This window comes from Zingiber officinale, chromosome 6A (assembly GCF_018446385.1).
Source record: "Zingiber officinale cultivar Zhangliang chromosome 6A, Zo_v1.1, whole genome shotgun sequence".
NCBI lineage: Eukaryota > Viridiplantae > Streptophyta > Magnoliopsida > Zingiberales > Zingiberaceae > Zingiber > Zingiber officinale.
This window is the reverse complement of record NC_055997.1, coordinates 34148109-34168921: the sequence shown is the minus strand read 5'-3', so window position 1 is coordinate 34168921 and position 20813 is coordinate 34148109. Positions and strand designations below refer to the sequence as shown.

At 33.3% G+C, this 20813-nt stretch overlaps 1 protein-coding gene across 2 annotated transcripts in view; it reads left to right on the top strand.

Annotated features, from left to right (window-relative positions):
• The window catches only part of LOC121996252 (structural maintenance of chromosomes protein 5-like), a 40633-nt gene that overhangs the window by 7122 nt on the left and 12698 nt on the right, over positions 1 to 20813 (top strand). For both annotated transcript variants that reach the window (XR_006116003.1, XM_042550157.1), the window contains exons 10-21: positions 645 to 766; positions 842 to 986; positions 1082 to 1147; positions 1783 to 1911; positions 1996 to 2094; positions 2227 to 2392; positions 2484 to 2629; positions 2712 to 2775; positions 2862 to 2983; positions 3093 to 3170; positions 5218 to 5290; positions 13499 to 13602. Coding sequence is in view for 1 of the 2 variants with exons in the window: in XM_042550157.1 (XP_042406091.1) it covers positions 645 to 766; positions 842 to 986; positions 1082 to 1147; positions 1783 to 1911; positions 1996 to 2094; positions 2227 to 2392; positions 2484 to 2629; positions 2712 to 2775; positions 2862 to 2983; positions 3093 to 3170; positions 5218 to 5290; positions 13499 to 13602 (1314 nt within the window). In the remaining variant the exon portion in view is untranslated. The remainder of the gene's footprint in view (positions 1 to 644; positions 767 to 841; positions 987 to 1081; positions 1148 to 1782; positions 1912 to 1995; positions 2095 to 2226; positions 2393 to 2483; positions 2630 to 2711; positions 2776 to 2861; positions 2984 to 3092; positions 3171 to 5217; positions 5291 to 13498; positions 13603 to 20813) is intronic.

Genomic DNA, 20813 nt, shown 5'->3' with positions numbered 1-20813 from the left:
TCATTGCTCCTCATTTGGGATTAAGCCCTTATCTGTCTTGCCTTCCAAATCATGACTGCGAAGGCAAAATATTATGAACAAGCAATTAATAGATTCGGATTTGCTTCCAGAATACAGAGTTTTGTTGCAATTTCTGTATCTTCCTTTTCCATCATATACAACCATAAACATATGTTTGATTCAAGCTCCATGTTTATGATAAGGGTACTTGAGAAACATAGAGAAAAGAAATCAGCACTACATATTGTTTTCAAACTGTAGCTAACTACTCAAAGCTAAGTCGTGGCCTTGAATTTTCACTCTGCTTGTAGTTATTTGATTCACTATAATCCATTTGACAGATTGTAAACATTTTCATGATCTTTATGAAATGAAATCATCTTAGATTCTTTTTATCAGGTGAGAACATTTTCATGGTCTTCGTTTGAAATGAATTTGCCTTGGATTCTTTTTATTAGCTCATACTGTAAACTATTGCTGATACAAAATTGTTAGGGTACATTCAAAACGATACTCAATTACTTGTCTTGATGTTAATGTGCACAATCTAGAATATCATAGCTCAAATGGGAGAAATGCTATTATACTCTTATTGTTGGTTGTAACAATTTCATTGCTTGATAAATTTGATGCAAAATGACCAGGAAAATATAGGCAATCAGATATTAGAGCTCCGCATTAGTGCAAATGAAGTGAAGTCTCAAAAGAAGGAGAAAGAGAGTATTTTAGTTCAGAAGAAAATGATCTTGAGGCAGTACCTTGATAGGTAATTTTCTTTTGCGAATTTATTGTCAGATGCTGGTTTTGTCATTATCAACGGTGGTTGGTGGCAATTGTTTAGGTTGAGGAGCATGGAAAATAACAACAATAAACTTCTTCAAGCTCTACAAAACTCAGGTGCTGATAAAATATTTGAAGCTTACAAATGGGTTCAAGAACATCGAAGAGAGCTGAAGAAAGAAGTATATGGGCCTGTTCTGCTGGAGGTATGCTCATTAACTTATGTACTACAGTCACTTATTGGATAGCTTTCCTTTCTGAAGTACTTGTAATTTGGACTAAATCTGATGTTTTTTCTCAGGTAAATGTTCCTGATATGAGTCATGCAACCTACTTGGAAAATCATGTGCCTAACTACATATGGAAGGTACTATGATTTTACCTATTGGGTTGTTTCAGTTTTGTATTTTTTTCCTTGGTTGTTAGCAAATGTTTCTAATTTATGTTGAAGAATGCTTTTTATAAGGTGACCTTTCTGAAATAAGTTTAGTTATAACAACCTTTACATCATTGGTCAAATGAAGACTAAGATTAACTGGAGTAGAGTCTCCAGTCAATGGTCTTATATATCACATTGACGAAGGTGGAATTTACTTGTGAACAACTATAACACCTTGATTTGCAGCTTGAACATTGGCTGCTATTATCCTGAATTATCAAATGCTTTTATTGCCAATTTAATATTTACATGGTCTTTTTAAATTTGTTTTAATTCAGAAAATGAATAATTTAAATCAAATTTTAATGGTTTTTTTTAAAAACTTTTTTATTAGTTTGTTACTTTTCTTTTTGTTTTTGTTTTATTGCTTTATAGATGCACAACTTTTTTCAGCTTTTTATGGTCTTAGTCAATGGTGGGTTATGATCCATGTACCACATGATAGTTGGAATTCATGGTATTTTGTTTATATCATTATATGACCTTTCTAAACAGTTTCTTTTTTTTATGCTTAACTAGATGGACTTCTAGTTGATTGATTATATTATTCTTTCTTGTGGCAGTCATTCATAACACAGGATCCTGAGGATAGGGATTTCCTAGTTAGGAATCTGAAATCTTGCAATGTCCCAATTCTGAACTATGTAGAAAATAGAGGGACTAACAGAATGGCATTTCAAGTTTCAAATAAGGTAACTGAAACCAGCAGATTCAGTTGATACTTGGCATTTATAGACTGAAACTTATTTATGAGTATTTTTCTTCATTTATTGCAGATGCGTGAGCTAGGTATCTGCAATAGGCTTGATCAAGTGTTTGACGCTCCTGATGCCGTTAAAGATGTTTTGATTAGCCAAGCTGGTTTGGAACACTCGGTATTCTTGCTTTGTTTAACCATAGTTGTGTTTTTATAGTCTATATCTTAAATGTTTTTTTTTTCTAAATAATGGAAAAATGATTGTTTTCCATTGACTGACTTGTTTGTGTATAATTACATCACTATCTAGTACATTGGTACCCATGCCACTGACCAAAGGGCAGATGAGGTTTCAAGCCTTGACATAATGGATCTTTGGACTCCAGAAAGTCATTATAGGTGGTCCAGATCAAAGTACGGTGGCCACATTTCAGCATCTGTTGATACAGTCTACCCTTCACGACTTTTCTCGTGCAGTATGTTTCTAATCTTTTCTTAAGTTATTGGTATCCTTGCAAGCAATTAATGCATTTTTCTTAGTTTGCATAATTGTTACTTTCATTTTAGGTGTGGATGTTAGTGATATAGAGAAACTGAAATCTTTGAAGGATGAAATTGAGCATGCCATTGGAGGACTGGAAGAGAACTTGAGAGTGTTTCAGGCACGCCAAAGGCAATTAGAAGATGAAGAAGCTAATTTGCACAAACAACGGGTTTGTTCTCCTAAGATATGCATTATTGCCCAATTCCATGTTGTGCTTGATGTTAACCTTTTTTCTTCTCCAATTTTGACAGGATCAAATGACCCAGACTTATAGACTTGAGAAGAAGAGGCGCACTGATCTGGAACGTCTTATTGGTGTGTGCTGAAGTATTTCCTATGTATATTTTAGTCAGACAACCAAATTGTATAAAACCGGTGATTTAGATCTGCTCTTTTTTCAGTACAAAGGAGATGCAAACTTGATTCCATCAGCAAAGAGGATGTGGAGTTAGGCACACAAAAACTTGTTGATCGAGTCATACAGTTGAATGAGAAACGCTTCCAACTGGCAATTAACTTAAAAGTCAGGCTGCATCCACATACATATTTGTTGCATCTAAGACTCACTTTTAGTTTTATATTAGTTTTGTCAGCCACTTATTTATATTCTAAAGTTTGTGTTGCTTTTCCAGACTTCTCTGATGGAGGCAGTTGCTCTGAAATGGAATTTCACTGAGAAGCACATGCTGTCCATAGAGCTTGACGGAAAGGTAAACGGATTGAAATAATCTTAACAATTTGGCTTGGTGATTGCTTATAGGTTCTTCTGTGGGCTGCTAAGCGTGGATGTGTTTGCCATACATAATGTTAATTGCTATTTCCATGTATTATGGTTTTAACTATTATTTGCATCATTTAAGTGTGTTATCCTATGGATAATTCACTTTTTTGCTCTTTTATTCTCCTTTCTTATGTTTGTCAATACCCAAATAAATAATTTCTTCAAAATTAAGGATTACTAATAAGGCGGTGAGGATATGCATGGAAATATAATGTCATATATGGGTGTTACAAGATGCAACAGGGATAAGGGATCTTAGAGCATCCACAATAACACTAAATATTTCTCTCAAATATTTGTGGTCCCCACGCCCACATTATCAATCAAATATCTCACTCCTCAAATATCCCAAATCTCACAATCAAATATCCCCTCAACTAAATATTTATGGGTTCCACCTACCAAATATCTTACTCTTAAATATCTCAAATTATATAATAAAATATCTTAATAAAGTAATCATTACTCCTTATGGGACCCACTTGCATGCCACCTATCATGAAATCACCGGACATAAAGTTATGCCTAGTGATTTCTATTCACCTCTCAAAATATCCCCCACAATGGGGGATATTTGAGAGAGAGGGGGAGGGGGGGGGGGGGGGGGAAGTGGATATTTGGAGAAATATCTCCTCCAAATATCCCCCATTGGAGATGCCCTTATGGATGAACTAATGTAATTTTAGATAATGGATCCTATGGATGAACTAATGTAATTTAGTCATGTACTTTTCCTGCTATATTTAGTCTGAGCTTTTATTTGTAGAGTAGGCAAGATAGCAGTCTTCACAGTGCAAGTACTGTGACAGGAAAATAAGATTTCAAGACCAGGAGCATGAGCCAATTGCTTAAGTTATTCAATGTTTAAAAGACCTCAGAAAGGTTTTGAAGTTGTGGTAATGTTAATCATACAGTATCATTTATTGCCATAGAAGATGGTTAGGCTTAGTTCTGACATTTGCCTTCTATCTCATTGTTCTTATAGTATAAGTCTATATTTGTCACTTTCCTAATGGTTAGAGTGTTTGGGACAAACCATCACTCGGTCAACTTTAACATGATCTAGATTCCCTAGATTTAAATCTCCTCCTACTGTTAACATACCAAAAGTATATGGTCCCAATTTTCACTCTGCTGAGCATGAGCCAATTGCTTAAGTTATTCAATGTTTAAAAGACCTCAGAAAGGTTTTGAAGTTGTGGTAATGTTAATCATACAGTATCATTTATTGCCATAGAAGATGGTTAGGCTTAGTTCTGACATTTGCCTTCTATCTCATTGTTCTTATAGTATAAGTCTATATTTGTCACTTTCCTAATGGTTAGAGTGTTTGGGACAAACCATCACTCGGTCAACTTTAACATGATCTAGATTCCCTAGATTTAAATCTCCTCCTACTGTTAACATACCAAAAGTATATGGTCCCAATTTTCACTCTGCCCATGTGTTAGACTAGGGTGATTTGATCTGACATAGTCTCCCTCCCTATAAGAGGAGGATGTTATGTTAAAGAAGATAGAAGTTTAGATAGGTCCCTGTAACAGCTCAAACTTTTGGAACAAGTAAAATTAGCCAGTCAACTTTATCTTGGCATGATCTATCCATCATCACATTGTAAATCATGATATCAAGTTTCACTAAGCCTTAACTTGGATATTGACAAATTTCTATAAAGATTCTACTAAACATTCAAAGTTTTATTTGCAATGACTAATTCACTGTTCGTCAATGTGTCTAAAGTTGGGGGTAATTGTGATAGTTGTGCATAAAGTAAGTTAAAATTTTGTTACAGGTACCACAAGTGATTTCATCAACGTAAGTTGAAAATAACTGCTGAAAACAGGGTCCAACTATGTTGTGGATATATGTATAGGTGTTACATTTTATGCAACTATCAGTTGTATGTTACTAATTCTAATGTCACAAACCACTTAGTTTGCTGATAATATTATTGTTCTAATATGGCCATGTTATAGATCAGAGAAATGGAGGCAGATCTCAAGCAACATGAGAAATCCGCTATCTTAACTGCTACACATTTTAGCAACTGTAAGTTCACTTCTATTCTTCACAAGTCCTTTCTGAATCTCCACGTGTTCTTGAGATATTATGTAATTTCACTAAAAATTGATGATGAGCTTATGCAATGCAGTTCTAATACTTAATAGTCAGTATTCATGATTCAAATGAGACATTTCACTTTATATGAAATGAAAATGAAAAGAACTGCTAGTATTGGGTTCTATTCAATACGATTTAATCCAAATAAAATAAGATTTTCAAAATAAGTAAGAAAACTCATTAAAGTTATAAATATATATAAAAAATAAATATAACCCATTAAGAAAATAAACAACCAAATTTTGGCATGTGGGAACAAGGGACTAGAGCCAAGATGGACTTGACACTTATAAACATAGTTTGCAAAATCATGATCCGGAATGTAGGATCGCATGATCCTACGATCTGGAAGTACCCACAGGATCGTTTGGGATTGTTTTTTGCAGTGGGATTGCAGCAGGATTGGTGGAATTGGTAGAATCGGAGTAGGATCGGAGTAAGATCGGTTAAGCTTTGAGAAATCATAACTTTTGACACGGGTTGAATCATGGGACTTTTAAGATATCAAATCGAAGTTCTTTCAGAGATTTACATTTGTTACAGGGTGTAACGACCCTGTTCTAGGCCCAAAAAACGTCATTTAAGGCCTTTTATGAGTTTCCGAGGAATTTTAGTCCTTTTTATTAAGGTTTTTTTTCGTCTTTTGCATCGTTAGGGTTTTGAGATTATTTAAACAATTGTTTAGTTGTTGTTAGGACATTATCTTTATTTGGCAATTTTCTATCTTCCCTAAAAAATTTGTTGTTAGAACTAGTCTACAAAATAATCACTATTATGTAATAATGTTATTTGTGGGGTTGAGTGTCGACGGTTGCATGTATATGCAAAATTATTAATCTATGTATACACAAATTTTTTAATTGTTAATCTATGTATCATGTACCATAAAATTTCAAGAGTTTTTGGTGGGATTATACGATTCTACAATTCTATCTCGACCGATCTGATATGATCCTAACCCTAAATCGATCTTACATAGGATCACAATCCTACTAACTATGCTTATAAATAACTGAGGATAACATGTCTTATCATATCCATATACAAAATAATAGCTACGGTGAAGTTGATGATGACATAAAAATCATGTCATAGTGAAGTCAGACTTTCATTTGATGATGTTGAATATTCTAAGTGTAAAGCATTTGATGGTAAAATTTCCTATTGCTGAATTCATCTGTCTTTATGGACTGAAATATAATATAATTTGACATTGTGATGCAAGATGAAGGGGAGCCTTGGAGCAAATGTAAAGTTGTTTGAGTCTCGGAAACAGTCTATTGCAAAGTAGGATAAGATTGCGTATAATAGACCCTTCTCTGGACCCTACATTGGCGGGAGCTTCATGCATGGGTTGCCTTTTATTGTGATGCAAGATATGAATATATTCTTGTTATGAAGTTACATTACCTTCATCTATGCTATTATTATTGTATACAATTCAATGTACATATTTTGGATATCCAAACTATTCTGAATTAATTAGAATTTTTTATTTAAACTTTACAATTTACCATTCACAATTTAAAAATTCTTCAAAATGATTTACAATATAAACCTTTATTTGACGACTTAGCTTTTCTTTGAGGAGCATCATGACAGCAAGCGTAGTAGCTTAAAATGAACCTTTAAGGCTTCAAATCATAGAATTCCAGTGTTCTTGATTCAATTAGCTGTTTTATGTACTTGGTATGCAGGCATTAAACAACATCTGTTGTAAAATGTGAATCAATTGGATGAACAGTTTTTTTGTGCATTTTGTTATAGGAAGTTGAGATGAATGCGCAAGGTAGGTGAGATTAAATGAAAAGATTACTATCCTTGAGAAGTTCCACAATCCAAATAGAGATAAAGAGAGAAAATAAGTTCAGCTGATAAGAATTTGTTTAAAGAGAAATTCTTAAGCTTCATAGTTAAACTAGTTCCATCAATCGGACTGCAATGTGTAATGGGCAAAAGATTAAAAAATTTGACTAAACACAATTAAAACTTAAGTCTGAATGATTCAACTATTATTAGATAAATAATTTTTCATAGAATTTATTGTGGAATAAAATCCATGTTGTTGACCTCAAATTGTTAGAGACATGAGTTGTAGTTCTTGTTTTTGGATTCAATAGATTAGTTTTGTCCCCCTAAAAAAAACAGGTTGAAGAAAATCTAGATAATTTGTCTCTTAAAACTTGTAGCTGATGGTGGTTGATTAGATTTTTTGGTCTTGTCCGTATGAGTACAAACCTAACAATTGTTTTAGAATTACAAGTAATCTTGAAAAGACTTATTTGCCAATTTAGTTATTTTGATAACATTTTAACCTTTTTCTTTTTTCACATTTATCAATTCACTCAAGCTAATTTTTCCCTACTAATCCTTTAATACTTACACTTTTTTTTTAAAAAGAAACTTAATATTGTAAATATCCAATAACACAAACAAAGGCTTATATTCTAAACTTATCCAATAACATAAACAAAGGCTTATGTCCTAACTATTATGAGTTGACTACATTGGTTGTATTATGTCATTGAACCCTATGGAAGATTATGTTTGATGCATCATGGGAATGCTTTAATACCACTTGATGCGACATGAGGAACGTTGTAAACAATCTGGCACGGAGAAAGGGGGCTCACACATAATCAAAACTCGTGCAAAAGGAAATTTTATAAAAGTGATGAATAATTCATGACATGGGGATCTATGACCCTTTATAAAGCAAACTATAGGACAAAGTCTCTTGAGATAAACTTATCCCAATAGATATAAGAAACCTTTTAAGAAAACATAACAACAATTAAACCTTTATTCTATTAAGTGAGGTCGACTATATGGAAGTCTTGTTTCTTTTCAATTCGTTATTTGAGAAGATATATAACTTTTATCATTGGCTTTTCAAGCATAAGTCCAAATTGATTTTTAGTTACCTTGGTCTTTTTCCTTAATTTTTTTATTTTATTACTCTTTCCTAAAGTTTTATAGTATGACTCATTAGCTTAATGCTCATATCATTCGCGCAATTTTGTACATCTTTATTTTCATACAGATGAGTAAAGTACTTACCTCTACTAATTAGACTTTTTTCTTTTTAATATCTAACTTTGTAAGTTATTCAATACTCTGTTTCTTTAAACATTTTCATATTTCAATTGGAATGTCATCAGGTTTAACCACTTTTTTATTTTGCATCTCATTTAAGGCTCTGATAATGGAGGAGAATTGCGTTAGGCTGCCGGCCAACGTTAAACTGAGATAAATATTTAATGAATGAATCTATTAAACTATTGTACTAATGCTAGGTTGTTCTCAGAAGGAACACATTGTAGGGTCTGACTGTAACGTCCTGGTAATGACAACTACATTTCCAGAACTTAGGTATAGTGTTAAATATGCAAGAGTTCGCATTACAGGGTTCGACTGTAATATATTGGTAAGGATCGTTATATCTCTATGAGAACTTGAATGTAGTATTAAATAGACAAGAGTTCTCATACTATAGGTTGAATAAAAATAAATATTATAGGAAAATTAATAGTCTAAGATTTGGAATATAGGAACCCTCACTAGTAACACAATGGAGGTAGTAGATATAATGATTAGGAGAATAATTAGTATTTTGTGTGTACAAGAGACAAAATAGGTAGATGAGAATGCAAAGATGATATAAAACTTAGGTTTTAAGTTATGACACACGAGAAAGAGTAAAATAAGATATAAAGTGGATACTGTTGTAGATAATTTGTTAAAAGATGAAGTTGTAAAAGTAGTTAAAAAGAGGGATAGAATTATAACTTTCAAGATACTAGTGACGAAAAAAATTATGAACATAATTAGTGTATATAGATTTCAAGTAAGATTAGATGACGATGTCAAATTAAGATTTTTGGACGACTAAGATGAAACATTACAAAACATTCTGCCAAATGAAATGATTTTAATTGGAGATGATCTAAATGGCCATGTTGAAAAATGAGGAATATGAGAGGGTGTATGAGATTATGAGTTTGAAACAAGAAATGAAGAAAAAATATATTAGATTTTGAGATAGCATATGATCGAATACTAGCTAATACATTTTTTTTTAAGAAAAGAGATAAATCCTTGGTCACGTTCAAAAGTGAGAATAACTAATCGCAAATTGACTTTCTTATGGTTAGAAAGAGGGATAGAAAAATTTATAAAGATTGCAAGGTCATCTATGGGAAAAGCTTAACTACCAACAAAGTGAAAGAAAAAACGAATACATATTTGTAAGAATGAGGCAAATTTTAAAAAATATACATTAGCTAAGAAAACAATGAATGAAACAAATAATTAAACTTTTGAACGATTATATTGAAAATTAGATACAAAAGAAGGGGAAAAAGATATTTATAGAATAGCTAAAGTGAGAGTGAGGAAAACAAAAGGTCCTATCCAAATAAGATGCACTAAAGATGAATTCAATAGGATACTAGTAAATGATGGAGAAATAAAAGAGCGGTGCAAGAGTTATGTTTATCAACTTTTTAATGAAGGTTTAAGTGATTAATTTAATTTAAGTAATTTAAGTAGATCAAATGAGTATAGAAATTTAAATTTTTATCGTAGAATTTAAATTTCAGAAGTAGAATGAGTTTTAAATGAAATGCAAAATAGTAAAGCTATTAGACTAGATAATATGGCAATAGATGTATGGAAGTGCCTATGGAAATAAGTATATAAAATGAATATAGGATAGGTACTTTATAAGCGAGAGATGTACAAAATTATGTAAACTATAGGGTTATTAAATTAATCAATTATACCATAAAATTTTGAGAATCAGTAATAGAAAAGAAATTATAAAAGTAATCGAAAATCAATTTGGGTTAATGTTAGGAAGGTCGACAATAGAAGTTATACAACTTCTTAAGCAATTAATTGAAAAGTATCAATAGCAAAAACAAGATCTACATATGGTATTTTTTTTGACTTAGAAAAAGTTTATGATAGAGTCTTAAGAGAAATTATATAAAGAATTCTAAAATTGAACCAATTAAGGATATGTATGAGGGTGTAACGATCAAAGTGAAAACTTCATACGGATTAACTGAAATATTTCCAATAAAGATTGGTTACATCAAGGATGTAGAGTTCCTATCTTTTTATACTAATTATGGACGAACTCACTAGATGCATTTAATACACAATATCGTGGTGCATGTTTGCAAATGATAATATTTTGGTAGATGAGACACATGAAAGAGTAAATGCTAAATTAGAATCATGGTGTGAAACACTAGAAGTGAAAGGTTTTAATTAGGGCTGTCTCAATTGGTTCCAAGGCCCTAGGCAAATTTTTAATATTTTTTTTTAAAAAATATTATTAATTTATTTTATATAAAATTTATTTTTTTGAGATAAAAAAATTAATTCAAATTTTATATTTAAGCTTGATAATAATTTTTTTTTCAATAGATAAAATTGTTAAATTATTTAATTTTTATGAGATATTATTGAGCATTTGAGCATAAATCAAACTTTATTGATTTTAATTTTGAATTTTTTTTCCGATGATAGTATATTAACAAATATTATTAGTAGTATTCTATAAGTTTTTCATACATTAAAAAAATATTTTTTAATATTTCAAGTATTGATTTTAATTTAGATTTATTATTTCTATTATTTCTAAAGTATTATCTTCTAAGGAAAATTTAAGTGATTTTTCATTTAAATTTTCAATTGATGCTTTTGGGTTTTTATTTTTAATATTAATAACACATCTATATAGTTCACATTTTTGATTGAATAATGTGTTTTTAATATCTTGAATCAATTTGATGTTTAAAAAAACTAATATACTGTTTTGCATCAAATTGAATGCATAAAAACCTTTACTTTACGTTCTTATCCCTTACCTTATGTTCTTAACCCTTACTTTATGTTCTTATATAAAAAAGGAAGAAAGAAGGCCGAAAGTAGATTATCAGTTAGGAAGTAAAATAACGTACTTTGAGAGCATCATTGACGAGAGAGGAGAAAGACACGAGATCATCGAGTGAAACTATGACAAATACACACATCAAAGAGGAAAAGGAAGACAAAAAAAGATTTGGTTAGCAACAATAAACCAAGATGAAATTTATTTAAGTATAAATGATGATACAATAAACGATAGAGCCCAATGGTGTAGAAGGATCTATATAGCTGACCCTACCTAGTTGGATAAACCTTGGTTCTGATAAAAATTTAAATTTTTATATACTGCTCTAATCTATTTATATTTCCTAGATGGTAAGTTAAACTTTTATTAAAAAGTTAATGAAAATTCCACTTCCATCGCTCTTTTATTTCCTCATGTTTTATTAGTATCCTATTGGATTCATCTTTAATACATCTTATTTGAGTAAGATTTCTCGCATACAAGGATTCAAAAGTTTCATTCTTGACTTTACTTATCACTTTCTTGTTCTCTCTCTTTGTTACTATATATTTTTTTAAAGCTTTCTTTGTTTTTACAAGCCTATAGTAACTTATAGGCTATTCATTTCCGGAATTCTTTATTTGGTTGTGTTATTTTTCCTAATATTTATATTTCTACCATCTTCTTAAAGATATTTTGTTTCTCATCCGTCAACTCCCATCACTTGATAGTAGTAGTCATGCATATTTTCATACTATATTTGAGGCACGTATTTAACACCAATAACTTATGTTGAGTGGTTAAGCTTTCACCATGATGACCCTACAATCTTTATAATTTTTTTTAAAATTCTCTTTCTAACTATAAGAAAATTAATTCACAACTTATTGTTACTACTTTTGAATGCAATAGGTATTCTTCTTTCTTTTTGAAAAAACATGTTAGCTATTATATTGTTACTACTTTTGAATGCAATAGGTATTCTTCTTTCTTTTTGAAAAAACATGTTAGCTATTATAAGTTCATATGCTTCATGAAATCCAATATAATTTTTCCTTCATTTTTTATTTCAAAACCATAGCTCCTATGCACCCTATCATATTCCTCATTTCTTACTCCTAATTTAGATCTTCCTCTATTAAAGCCATCTCATTTGTTAGAATTTTTTTGAGCTACCTTATGTAGGTCCTTCCCAAACTTATGTTTTGTACCTTTATTTATTCCTTCTTGACATGCGTATATGATAATTACATCAATAGTTTCTTTTGCCATGACTATCTTAAAGGCTATAATCCTATTTTTCTTCCCAATTACTACTATTTTGTTCCTTAATGAACTATCTGCAATAATGCCTACCCTATATCTTGTTTACTCTTTCACATGTATCATAATTTAATATTTGAGTTATTTGTCATCTCTGTCTTCTCCCCTATTATTTTATTTCTTGTAAACATAACATATTAATTTTTCTTCTAACTTTGTCAATGAACGTTTTAATAATGCATATTTTAAATTTTTAAATGTAAGACAATCGGTATTCCTATAATGTATAATCTTGCCCAACATAGGGTGTGAGGACTTGTGTATTTAACATTACATCTATGTTTTCATGTAGATGTAGATGTAGCGGTCCTTGTAAAAGTTTTAAAATATTAAAATAATTTTAAAAATTTAGAACGTAAAAGTTTAAAAAACACCCCTAAAATTAAGCCTTAAATTTGTGACCAGATGAATGTGGTACATCTAATTTATATAAATTATTCATATTTAGTATACCTGCTTTTAGTGTCCATATACCCAGTATCTATTTGGCTCCAACTGTGCAAAATTGTTGAGTTATAGAACTCATTGTCTGGCTTTTAACATGTCATCATTTTGACTGATTTCTCTTTCCTTATCCTTTTATGGTGCTATATCTATTTGTTCACAAAAGTTTTTTTCTTGAATTCTCTTTAGCTACCTCACACATTCTTTCATTGTTCTCCTAAATGTTACACTAACTTGTGTTGGTTTTACCATTGTTATAATTTTCAACCAAAGTAGTGTCATGATGTTCACCATCATAATCCTATATTCGCACGGCATGGCCTTTCAGCATTAGAACCATGCTGCTTGGAAACGGAATGTTCTATTGATTCCATCTTTTCCAGTTTATTTACTGATGTTTTCTAAAACCTGAATATCTGTTTATGAAATGGTGGTTTGATCTGACTTCATGTAGCAAACAATTATACCTTTGCCAATTATACTAGGTCAAACAGAAACTGAGCAATGTAAACGGCAATTACGAGAAGCAAAGCATCATGCAGAATCTATTGCAGTTATCACTGACAAACTTGCTCAAGAATTTCTGAAGGTGATAATTTTTTCACGGTGTTTTTGAAGTTAATCTGGTGCATGAATTATGTTTTTCTGGAGCACACTTTGATTGTTCCTCTTTGTTGCCTGCTCTTTGCACTTGTCCAGATTTGGATTTTCTTCCTATTAGTATACTGTATTCAAATAAAAATGTTATTGTACTCTGTAGGTAATGTAAAGGTGTCTATTTTAATTGGTTCATGGGGAAGTCATAGAACAATAATTGCATTAATTGTCATTGCATTTAATATTATTTACCAGAGACTGGTTCATTATTAGTCATTGTTCTAGCCCATATGTTCTCATTTGTTGTATTCATGATGTGCAGTCAAGTATCTTATGGACTGTTTATGGAATTTAATAACAATGGTAAAGTTGTTACTGTGTGACCATGTGGTTAAGGGTTCGAGTTGCAGAAATAAACTTTTGTAATGCAGGGCAAGGTTGCATATGATAGTCCTAACGGGATTTGACTCTTCTCCGGGCATTGGTGGGACATCGTGCACTGGGTTACTTTATTAATTGTGTTTGATATAAATATCAAACAAGGTCTTTGAGAAACCAGAAAGGATGCCTTGATATTATTAAAGGTGAAATGGTGAATATTTTGCATTTAAGATATGAAAATAAAATTGCTTGCATTTAGAGCCCATCCTGAAAGTTAATTGGAAATCTTTCCTCTCAGGTTTCACTTTTCTTGCATAGATTAGTCTTTCTTACTTGTACTATCCAAATCTATCTTTCCTAACAAAATCTTTCTGAGAGAAGGCAGTCATTGGAAATAGCCAGACAAAGGCATTAAAATGGATAGTAATCACTAATATAATAGCCTATTTTCGGTGTGCTTTCTTTCTTTAATCACTTGTTTCCATGGTTTGCAAAATCACGAACCAGATCGTAGGATCGCACGATCTGAAAGTCGGAAATCACTCCTGGATTGGTTAAAATTTACTTTTGTGGTACAAAATCATTGGGAATGGTAGAATCGTACCGATGATACGATTCTAAAGATCCTTGTCCTCCACCTCTGCCCTCTCATCTGCCTCGTACTTTGCTCTCCGCATCGTAATTGCTTGAGGTATGTCTATTGATTTATAATTTTTCTGACCTAACCTTATCCCTTGAGCATGGCAGATCAATTGCTCAGTTAGTATTTGAAAAAATCATGACACCACCAGTAATGGAGGTAAATGATTTAAGGCAAACAATTCGAGGGACTGGTTCTTTTGGTTCAACAGAAATTGAAGAGCCAAGGCCTTCCGGTGAATTGATATTCTCGGCAGCCAGGAAGTCATTAATTAATCGCCTCTACAATATTGAAATTATCCTCCAGATTCCAGGAATTAATGACACAAAGGTTCAAGCTATCCTAGATACAGGTGCTACGACCTGTTGCATCTGTCAAAATGCTTTGCCAAAAGAAGCCTTTGAATATATAAATTACAAGGTCCTTTTTTCTGGTATCAATTCACAACAAGAGGCTACTAAAAAACTCAGAAATGGATACATGATGATTGGGGTTCACAAATTCAGAATTCCTTTTACCTACCAATTAGAAATGAATTTGAAAGACGGGATTCAAATGTTGGTAGGATGTAATTTTATCAAATCCATGACTGGGGGGGGGGGGGTTACAAATAGAAGGATCTGAAATTACCTTCTATAAAGAAATTACCACCATAAAAACCTCTCCAGAAGTATTCGTCTCAGTAAAAGCCATTTCAGAGCTGGATATGAATGAAGAAGAATATTTAAGTATGCATGAAGATCTATTCATCCCTCAACATTCCTTAACAGCCATTGATTTCAAGATGAGATATGCCACAACCATGCAGAAGCTAAAGGATGCTGGATACATTGGGGAAGATCCATTACTACACTGGTCAAAAAACAAGATAATATGTACTTTGGATATTATAAATCCTGATATTACAATACAGGATAAACCCTTGAAGCATGCCACACTAGCAATGGAGGCAACTTTTAAAGTACATATTGAGGCCCTATTAAAATTGAAGGTAATTCAGCCCAGCATGAGCCGACATAGGACAATGACCTTTATAGTCCAATCAGGAACTACAGTGGATCCAGTCACCAAGCAAGAAAAGAAGGGTAAAGAACGACTTGTCTTCAACTACAAGACGCTGAATGACAACACCCATAAAGATCAATACTCATTACCAGGGATAAACCTCATTTTAAAGAAAATTGGTAACAGTAAGGTCTTCTTAAAGTTTGATCTAAAATCCGGCTTTCACCAAGTCATGATGGCAAAGGAGTCAATACCCTGGACAGCATTTTTAGTACCACAAGGCTTGTTTGAATGACTAGTAATGCTATTCGGATTAAAAAATGCACCCGCCGTTTTCCAAAGAAAAATGGACAATTCTTTCAAGGGATGTGAAGAGTTCCTGGTAGTTTATATCGATGACATTTTGGTATTCTCTGAAGATGAAGAACAACACTGTGCTCATCTCAATATAGTATTGGAAATTTGTCAAAAGGAAGGTTTGGTCTTATCTCCAACAAAGATGAAGATAGCCCAGCCAGAGATGGAGTTCTTGGGCGTAGTTGTTGGTAATCGAAAAATACGACTACAACAGCAGATTATTAAGAAAGTTATTGAATTTAATGAAAAAACCCTGCTCACTTTGAAGGGTTTTCGATCATTTCTGGGCATATTAAATTATGCAAGGTCGCATATACCCAATCTCAGTAAAATATTGGGACCGTTGTATTCAAAAACATCTCCACACGGCGATCGACGCTTTAAGGAATCAGATTGGGCTATAATTCGACAAATCAAGTCACTGGTACAATCTTTGCCTGACTTAGAGTTACCCCCTAACCATGCATATGTTATTATTGAAACAGATTGCAGTATGGAAGGATGGGGAGGCGTATTTAAGTGGAAGCAAAAATAGTATGACCCAAGAAATACAGAAAAAATCTGTGTCTATGCCAGTGGAAAATTTTCAACAGTAAAGTCAACAATTGATGCTGAAATACATGCATGTATGGAGGCATTAACCGCAATGAAGATCCACTACCTGGACAGAAAAGAGATAACATTATGCACGGATTGTCATGCTATAATCAAGTTTTTCAACAAATTCGTGAATAACAAACCATCCCGGGTAAGATGGATAAATTTTACTGACTATATTACTGGTACATGTGTCGACATCAAGTTTGAACACATCTCGGGGATGAGCAATGAGTTAGCAGATGCCCTGTCAGGTTGGTGCATCACATCACCAATAAAGCATCCTTATCTGATGATCAAAGGCAATTTCTAAAGCAAGTTGATGAGTCCATGGACGAGACGCAAGGAGCAGATGACACCGTAAAAGGTGTCATGGGAAAAATCATCATAGCACTCATGGCTAAAGTTACTTTTAAAAAAAGTTGAGCCTCGGGGAGCCACTTTTTTCAAAAGAAACGATTCCACCACCAATAATAGAGTCCACTATGTGTAAAAGTTATGTAATAATGCAGCTTGTTGATAAGATGATAAATGACACTGAGGTAAAGTAGGAAAAGAAATAAAGATGACGATGGGGCCCCTCAAGCACACCCGGTCTTTATCTTATTCCTTCTAAAACCTCTATATAAGCCCTAGTTTGTTAACTTAGAAGGGCAAGCGAGCAAACCTCGAAGTCCTACTAAGTTCTGAGTCCTCTAAGCTTGAGTCTTGTAAGCTTGTGAAGTGTAAGGTGTTTTATTCCAATAAAAATTTCCTGAGTTCAAGTACTGCTAGGTCTAGACTAAGGTTTTTCTCTTGTTTAAAGTCACGTTTTAATTTGGTATCAGAGCGAGGTTTTAATGGATATTCTTGGCTAAATACCCACGGGTATTCTAGGAAGGCAGTATCTTAAGGTATGTACCATATTTCTATATTTTTCATGGTAAAATTCTATAGCGTTTAAACCCTATATGGAGCCATAAAAGGCCTTAGTAAGATCATTTAAAGGCAGGAGGCCGTATATGGATCTGAACCTGGGTTTTATGGTAAGCTTGAAGGGTAAGAAACTATTCAAATTTTACCTTGAAAAATGACAGAAAGATTTGAACAATCTATAAGAAATTGGTATCAAAACTCAAGAACCGCCAACCTAGAATACCTTGACTTAGAAACTAAGGACTCTTTAAAAGGAATCTCAAATAATATTGGTGTTATTTATGACCGACTGCTTTTACACTCTAAAGTCTCAATTTCATAATACAAAGTTCTCCTGGATCTAATAACCCAAAATCATTTGGGGATAACTCAGTTGTTGCAGAATTTATTAAAGGAGCAAAAGAAACTACAACAAGCGGTATTGCAACTTCAAAAGGAAATATTGCAACAAAAAACCCTACACCTAGAAGAATGAGCAATTTTGATACTGAAGGAATTCAGAATGAAGGAGAAGAAGAATTTGCGGGTGTATTTATTGAAGCAGATGCCACTAACAGATGGGAAGTGTTAGGACAACCAGATACAAATCCCAGATGGGATACTCTGGGAGATACAAGTGGGAGGTATGACTTTTATGTTAATTATGCTGCACCTCCTCTGGCTCCCTTTATTCCTCCTACCAGGCCTACATGGGATGATGACGATGATGAGCATAGTACGGATGCAGCAGAAGCTGAAGTTATTTCTGAAGCAGTTTTCCCTAGTATATGGGAAGACACTCCGTGGGAAGAAGACCCATATCTTGATATTTATGGGTTTGATGATGAAGAAAATTCTTCTCAAAATATGAATGAATCTCATATTGTGGAGGAAGATTATGAAGACGAAGAGGAAGAAGACTTACGTGTGCACTTCTTGGGGTTAGAAAATCTTGAAAATGATTATCCTATTTCACTTAACACTGTTCTTCCTGATGAACAACACCAGGTTAACTGGGATGATTCTAGTAGTGAATCAGAAAATTATTGGCAAAACATAGTTGAATAAGTTGAACACATGGAGGAACAATACTTTGCAACCCAAGCAACAGAACGAATGGGTGAATTATCAATACAGGAGATTTCATCAACAGAGGATGAAGGAAACAGTCATACCGAGCAACAAGATGTCACAAATGAAATTGCTCATGCAGGAATTGAAGCTCCTTTAATTGAACAATTGGAAGGATTAGAATATCCTATTCTCCGATGCATGATGAATCAAGCAATCAATGAAAATGCATTCTCTAGTACGAGTGTTATTTCAAGGTATAATCCCCCACCAGAACCTTTAATGGGACAAATTAACTATCCACCAGCGCAGGTTAATGTAAGAACAACACAACAGTCAGAGACAGCGATCAACGGAAAATTCAAACCACGAGGATACAACCATCAGCCGTGGACTCTACCATCAGCCCAAACTAATGATGGAGCAATTTTAATTCTCCCAAAAGACATTGGGCAATATTCTGAGGTAATATCTAGGTGGGAATCTATTACAAGTAATTTGGTTAATCAGAAGACCTGGTTAGATAACGCCCAGAAGGTACAGTTTATTGAAAATTTATTTGGCGAAAATGAAAAGAAAATGTGAATACAATGGCGGATGGCTTATGCTGCTGAGTATGACACCCTCATAAAAATGGCTGGGGAAACCCAGAACATTTTATCCGCTATAAGAAGACACTTTCTACTTGAGGATCCTTATCAAGGGTCTACAGTAGAGCAAGACCAGGCATATATTGATATTGAAAGGTTATCTTGCAATAGCATGAAAGATATATTTAATTATCTTAATGATTATAAAGTTTTGGCAGCAAAATCAGGCCGGATGTTCATAAGCACTGAACTTTCTGATAAGTTATTTCGAAAGATGCCACCTATAATCGGAAATGAGATCGAGACAGCCTTTAAAGCAAAATACCCAGCTAATCAGGTTGGTGTAATACCAAGAATACATTTTACGTACCAGTATTTGGCAGAAATATGCAAAAAGGCAGCCATACAAAAGAGTGTCAAAGACCTCGCCTTTTGTAGCAAGATCCCAATACCAGGATACTACAACAAACAGAAGAAATATGGACTGCGAAAGGCAAAAAACTACAAAGGGAAGCCACATGATTTCCATGTTCGGGTCTTTAAGAAAAAGAAGATAGATCAACAGAAAAAATGTAAATGTTTCATTTGTGGGGAACCAGGTCATTTTGCCCGTGACTGTAAGAAGCAAACATGCAATATTGCAAGGGCAGCTATACTAGACCAATTAGATCTTCCTTCAGATTATGATATATTATCTGTTGATCTTAATGAAGCTGACTCTGATGCAATCTGTTCTTTTTCAGAAGGAGAAGCAGGACCAAGTTACGTAAACTTGGTGTTAGAGGAAACACCCTGGATACAAGAAACAACCTTTATGTTAGGAGCTGAAAACTGTGGATGGCGAAGCCAAGTATTCGTGGGTGACAAAATGAAAACTGTCAGCATAACTGGGAAGAAAATCAGGTGATAACGGACAGTAAGTATGTTTGTTGTACGTTATGTAAACTTATTACAATAGACAATATGCGCATACACTGCATAAATTTCAAAATGACAGTATGCCTAGCCTGTGGACCGTTTTATTTAAAAAAACGTTAACCCTGAAGAAAGCAGAAACAATTCCTCCATATGACAAGGGTGAGCAAATGATTGAAGAACTGATAGACTACACTAATTATCTACAAAGTATGGTGAACAAAGAAAAGCAGTTGCAAGAAAATTTATATTTAAGGGTTCGACGTTTAACACAAACAGCAAAGATACCTGTTCGTAGAACACTTGGGGCGGCTGGTTATGATATTTTTACTGATGAAGAAGTTCACATAATGCCCCGACAACAATGTCTAGTCAAAACCAGAATTAGCTTGGAATTCTCAGAAGGCTATTATGCTAGAATTGCACCGCGATCCGGGAGTGCATACAAACTTAATTTCATAGTCAATGCAGGCGTCATTGACTCTGACTTCCGGAGGGAGGTATGTCTATTGATTTATAATTTTTCTGACCTAACCTTATCCCTTGAGCATGGCAGATCAATTGCTCAATTAGTATTTGAAAAAATCATGCAACACCAGTAATGGAGGTAAATGATTTAAGGCAAACAATTTGAGGGATTGGTTCTTTTGGTTCAACAGAAATTGAAGAGCCAAGGTCTTCTGGTGAATTGATATTCTGGGCAGCTAGGAAGTCATTAATTAATCGCCTCTACAATATTGAAATTATCCTCCA